General features: G+C 29.6%; 1 protein-coding gene across 4 annotated transcripts in view; it reads right to left on the bottom strand.

Annotated features, from left to right (window-relative positions):
• Positions 1 to 6,000, bottom strand: part of LOC134832169 (ecdysone-induced protein 74EF-like) — a 63,216-nt gene continuing 57,216 nt past the window's right edge. For 2 of the 4 annotated variants that reach the window (XM_063846103.1, XM_063846104.1), the window contains exon 4: positions 1 to 1,073. In XM_063846103.1, coding sequence (XP_063702173.1) covers positions 397 to 1,073 — 677 coding nt within the window. In that variant the 3' untranslated portion in view covers positions 1 to 396. The remainder of the gene's footprint in view (positions 1,074 to 6,000) is intronic. The other 2 variants (XM_063846105.1, XM_063846106.1) reach the window with 1 other exon arrangement.

Below are 6,000 nucleotides of genomic sequence, written 5' to 3'. Positions count from 1 at the left end.
AATAATTAAAATTAATAAAATAATAATTAACTGAAAAATTGTTCAAAGTACGAGAAAGTAGTGACGGACATACAAACGCAAAAATAGGCAGTGATTCATATATTTTGTTATTAAAGAGCAAGTTTTAAGCAAGGAACTAAAAAAATGTATGTACGGTAGGGCAGTTCCTCAAGGTTGTTGTCAACTTCTATTCTTTTTCTTACTATTTTAAATAATTTGTACTTTGATTGTCGATGAAAATAAATATTTTTTTTCTATAATTTATATTTATATGTGTGTTTTTCGTGTTAAAAAAACGAAATTTTTTGATTATTTTGTGAAAAATTGTAGAAGATGTCTTTTAAAGCAAAAAAATAAAATAAAAAAAAACAAAAAAATAATAATAAAGTTCGTTGTTTAAGTGCCTGAGCAATCAATCTCAATAATATCTTTTGGTACATCAACGAACTGATAGACAAGTCGTTGGCCATCAACTTTCGCGAGAATGCCGCGTTGATAGTAGTACCGTAATGCACGTCCCATTGTCTCGTAATTCATGTCTGGCTTGTTCTTGTGCATGCCCCACAGCTTCGACACTGCCTTCGAGTCGACGAGCTTGAAGACGCCCTTGTCGCGATTCGTCCATTTGATGAAACGCGGGCAATATTCGCGATCTTGCAGCAATTTCAGCAGAAATTCCCACAAATATGTCGTCGATCCTTCGCGACTCTTCCGCTTCACGCCCATCTCGATTCTCGGCTTCTTGGGTTTCTTCAATTTGCGCGGCTGATAGCCAAAGTCCAGCATGTACGAGAGGTCATCACAGCTACTGGTGGGCGCCTGGATCACACTTTGGTGGTGATGATGATGCGCCGTGGCGCCTCCACTGGGTCCGAGATGATGGTGTTGCGACAGGGCAGCTGCGACGCTCGGATGATGCAAGCCCGCGAGACTGCTACGTGACGATGCCGACGACTGTTGGTTGGCGGCGACGGCAGCTGCAGCCACTGCCGCGGCAGACGACGAGTTCGATGAGGTGAAGTGCGACGATTGGTAACCACTTTGCATCAAGTGCGGGTAGTAGTTGTCTGGTACTGGAAAGAGAGCAAGAACAAAAAGTGAGAAAAATTGAGAGAGAGCGAAAATTTTAAGTCGTTACATAATTTTTGTCGGTAAAAAGTCACATCCGCATTCTTTGGCAACGGCGGTGATTTATTTCATTAGCGAAATTGCGACGCTACGACAATCTAAGTCACTCGATATCGATTCGAAAGAAATTCAAGGTCGCCTCTTGTCAGGGCATTTGCCTGCTTTATGTTTACTTGCAACGTTATGTCAGACGAAAGTGCAGCAGAACAATTAATTGTCGTAATAAAATGGAAAAATATTCAAAGGATTACAATTTTCCATGTAAAATTGTGCCGTCCGCTCGATAAATTGGATTACATGTCTGGCTACGACTCGAAAGGAGTGTCAATATGTTACACAAAAAATGTCAAAAGCATCCAAGTTCGCCTTAGATACAGTTTACATTTTTTTTGCGGCCTACAACCGACCAACAGTGAACATTCCCATAAAAAGGCAAAACAATAAACGTTGCAGTTTAAACTGATAAGAACAATAAATAAATGAAAAAATTGTGTGTAGAACGACAAACGAATGGCAAGAAAATGTAATCATTATATAATTTAATAACTTTATAAAAAAAGCGGTCAATTTGTATCTCTCTCGCCTCGCGCGCGAGATTATTTACTAACCGTTGTGTATGTGTCGTTATTATTATTGTTATGTCGTAGAGTCGAGTAGAGAAGAGCATTAACAGAGACCTTGACAATGGGAAGCTGATATAATTATATTTTTTATTGTTCTCGTGACGTGACTATTGAAGATTGCGGAAAGAAAAGAAAGTTTCGGTTTTATTTTTGGAATATTTCAAGGTCATGGAATTTTTTTTTTTTTGTAAAAAATATTATTTGTTCGAAAATTTTACGAATTCTTTACAGAAAAAATATTTTTTTTGGTAAAAAATTTTAAAAAATTTCAGAATAAATTTTAAAAAATTAATTAATTTTAAAATTTTTCATAGAGATCATAAATCCAAAGAAAGTAAATTTTATTGCTAAAATGATATCTTATCATGAGCGTTTTTGAATGATTTTTATGAATTTTTCAATAAGTTTTAATTTAATATTTTTTATTTTTTTTTAATAAATAATAATTATTTTTTTATAATAACTTTAAAAGAAATATAATTAATTTAATTAAATATATTTTTTAAAAATAAATTTCAAATTTAAAAAAAAATCAAATTAAATAAAAAAAATTAATTAAATTTAAAAAAATATTTTATAAGCAAAATATTTATTTTTTTATAAGTTAAAATAAAATTTTAAATAAAATAAAATTAATATTTATTTTAATTAAATTTAATAATATTTTTTTTTTTATTTTAAACATTATAATTTAATTATATAATTATGTTTTTTTTTTTAAATAAAAAAAAATTTATTTTCAAAAATAATTTCATTAAAAAAAATAATTAAATAATAATAAATTTCGTTAAAATTTTTGAAAACTTGAAAAAAAATTCAAATTTCAATAGTAACTTTATTATTTTTTATTAATTCAAATTTTATTTTGACATTTATAACCAATATTTGCTTCACTCTGCCATTCAACCAATAAAACAAATAAACAACTAATTAACCGCATAATAAATTTGTCAAAAAAAAAAAATCTTTTCAGTCACCTCACTGTCATCACCAAGGTTAAAATTTGCACTTTGAATGACCTTCAAAACCATCAATTACTCAAAAAAAAAATTTCTTCTTCTGTAAAAATCTCATGAGAATCCAAACCATCCTAGACAGACAGACGAAAAATGAATTTCTAATCCAATCACATCCAATCGTACGACACACACCACAAAAAATATCGAAATCGATTTCGAGTTCGTGTCGATTTTAATTCAAATGACTCGGAAGAGAAAAAAAAATCCTTAATAAAAATTCTACCTGCGTAATTTCTGTCAAGTCTTATCTGTTTCCTGAAAAATTCCACAAACTTCGTTCGTGGGTTAATTTTTTTTTTATTATTATTTCCTGAGTCTTGCGAGCAAATTATTCAATTTCAAGTTCATCTTTTTCGCTTCGTAAAAAAAACAAAATATTTAACAAAAAAATTAAAAACAATAAAAAAATTCTATTGGGCACACGTACGACACAAAAGTCTTCTTTTGCCATAAGAAAAAAAAATATTCGTCTTGTTTTTAAATAATATTTTGTGCATTTACTGCATACAGCGTGCGGCGCACGAACAGCAAAAAAATGTTTAGTTGTCGTCGTTTCTTATTTTTTTTTTGCGCTAATACAGAACTAACTAATCATCGACATCGCGCTACACTCAAATGTTTTTTTTTTAAACAAAAAACACATAAAACGAAGAAAAATACTTCTCGCGCACATAAATTGCACAGAGAACGCAGCACAAACACATCCATGCTGCCAAGCGAGTTAATGTCAGTGGATTTCTAGGGTGATCGTTCCTTTAGAAGGTCATTCTGTACATTTTTCGAGTTGTGTGCTTTGTTGTTGTGGCACGACGCAACGACAACGACAACGATGTTAGAGAAACGTTTGTGCATCGACAGCTCGATCTGCAGAAAAGCAACATAAATATGTGTGTAAAAAACTATTTATATTTTTACTCGTTTGTTGCTTCTCGTACATGCAAGTGTGTGTATTGGACATGTTATTTCCTCTTTTTATTTTTTTTTCTTGCTTTTTTGCGATAAATATATCGATGCGATCAAGATCAACGACGAAGATCGCGAAATTTTGCATTGTTGTTGCGCGAGTTGAACTTGAATCCAGAAGCCACATTCCACAGGTGGAAGAATTAATTATTGTTACGTCATTTTTGGAGCGATTTCCGTTGAAAAAATTTAGGAAGCTCGTTTTAAATCAAAATAAAAAAAAATTATAAATGGAAGAATTTTGCACGAAAAAAGGCAAAAAGGAAATCGAGCAAAAAAATTTCTGCAATTATTTTAATTTTTCTGCAGAATAAAAACAGGAAGAATATAATAATAATTTTTTATCGTCTTTGTCGTGCTTGAATGTTTTAAATATTAATGAGATCCTATTTCTTCTTGTCTAGGTGGAAGATATTCTTCATTTTTTTTTTCGTTCTCGATATTTCCGATCTTCGTTAAAATTCTAGTTTTCTATTTGAAAGGGATTTGTACGGATTTCAAAAGAATAGGAGAGAGGCGGGGTTAGAGATGCAAAGAAATTTTTGTATGGACCGATTTGAGGATTAGATTTTTTTTCGGAATTCAATAGAAAACCAATTAAAGGGACAAGAACGATGAGGGATGGATTTTAATCAATTTTAATTAAATAATTTTTTTTTCATTTAAAAAAAATATGTCAATTGAAAATTTTAATTAAAAAAATTTTAAAATTAAATTAATTTTTTAAATTTTAAATAATTTATTAATTAAATTATTTTTTTAAATTTATATTCAAATTAATTTAAATAAATAATTTTAAAAATTTAGTAATTAAATAATTAAATTTGTTTAATTATTTAAATTAAATTAATTGAATTTAAATTTAAATTATTATTTTTTTTAATTTTAAATTAAAATTCAGAATTCTAGAATTTTTTAAAAATTTCCGCCATTTTAAAATTTAATAAAAAAATTTAATTATTAAATTAGAAATAAATCTTTTAATTAAAATTGATTTAAATATTTAATGGAAATTTAATTATATGATATATGTATAATTATATATGTATTTAAAAAATTCTGTCAATTTTTTTTTTAAACGTGAATCGCAAAAAATACTGCCATCAAGCGCCTTTTACGGTGACAAGAAAATCTCCCGAAAAAAATATAAATTTCTTTCTTTAAAAACTGCGTGAAACAATTTTTCATGAAAATGCGACGTTAATCCATTTCGCATAAATTGCATTTTCTCGCATGTCACTTTTAATGCGAATTCCTGTCATTATCTCTGTTGCACGTTAATTCTACATTAAAAATTATGAAAGAACTTTTTCCTCCTCCTCCTCGAAAAATTCTACATTTTTTTCTCTCAACGCTTGTCTGTCGCATCGCCCGTCGCCCATAATAATAATCAATTTGTCAAATTGCCGAAAAACAGATAAAATTCGAAGACAGGCACAAAAAAAAAATCGCGCGGAGGAAATTTTTTAGCGAATGCGTAACCCAATAATTACGGGGTCATCGTTCCCATTATTATACTATTTTCCACTCGTATGCAAGATTTTTTTTCTTTGCAGATTCCATCCTGTTTACTTTGAATTTATTTAATGTCTTCTCATTTGTGCACCGAAAAAAAAAATTTATTTATTTTTATTTGCAAAATCATTAATCCTTGTTATTACTTTGACGCCTTTTTTTATAAGAATTTTTTTCGCGACATCGACGACGACGATCGTTCGACTAATGTGTCACACAAATAATAAAAATTATTATTATTATAATATTAATTTCTTCCATTCCAGAGAAATATGAGGAAAAAATTAAAGAAAAAAATTATGGCTAAAAATACAAAAAAAAGAAGAACGGAAAAGATGTCGTGTTCTTAAATAATCAGACATTTTTATGTTATTATAAATATTTGTCATTATTTAAAGGCACAATAAAAAAAAAAGAAAAATTATTGCATTGTCTGTCAATAACAATATTGACAAGCTCTTTAACATTAATCGCAAGACAGACAAATATTTGGACGAATTTTTCCCAAAAAAAAAAAAAAAAATGCTTCGATAATTTTGCTTGTCTGTTGCCTGCCATGCCATGCCATTGAAGTGATAAAGCATCTAATTTCCGTTTTCCATCATTAAATCCAGATTTCTGTCTATCTATCTACTGGCGCTGTGCGTGTATGTCAGACACAGAAATACGCGTTTATAGCGCAAATGCCTCCTCGTCGTCGTCGTCATCGACGTTGTTGTCTACACAATTATATTTATTACATTGCAAAATAT

Source organism: Culicoides brevitarsis, chromosome 2 (assembly GCF_036172545.1).
Source record: "Culicoides brevitarsis isolate CSIRO-B50_1 chromosome 2, AGI_CSIRO_Cbre_v1, whole genome shotgun sequence".
In the NCBI taxonomy this organism is placed as follows: Eukaryota; Metazoa; Arthropoda; class Insecta; order Diptera; family Ceratopogonidae; genus Culicoides; species Culicoides brevitarsis.
The sequence above is the reverse complement of the archived record's forward strand: the minus strand, read 5'-3'. Positions and strand labels throughout refer to the sequence as shown.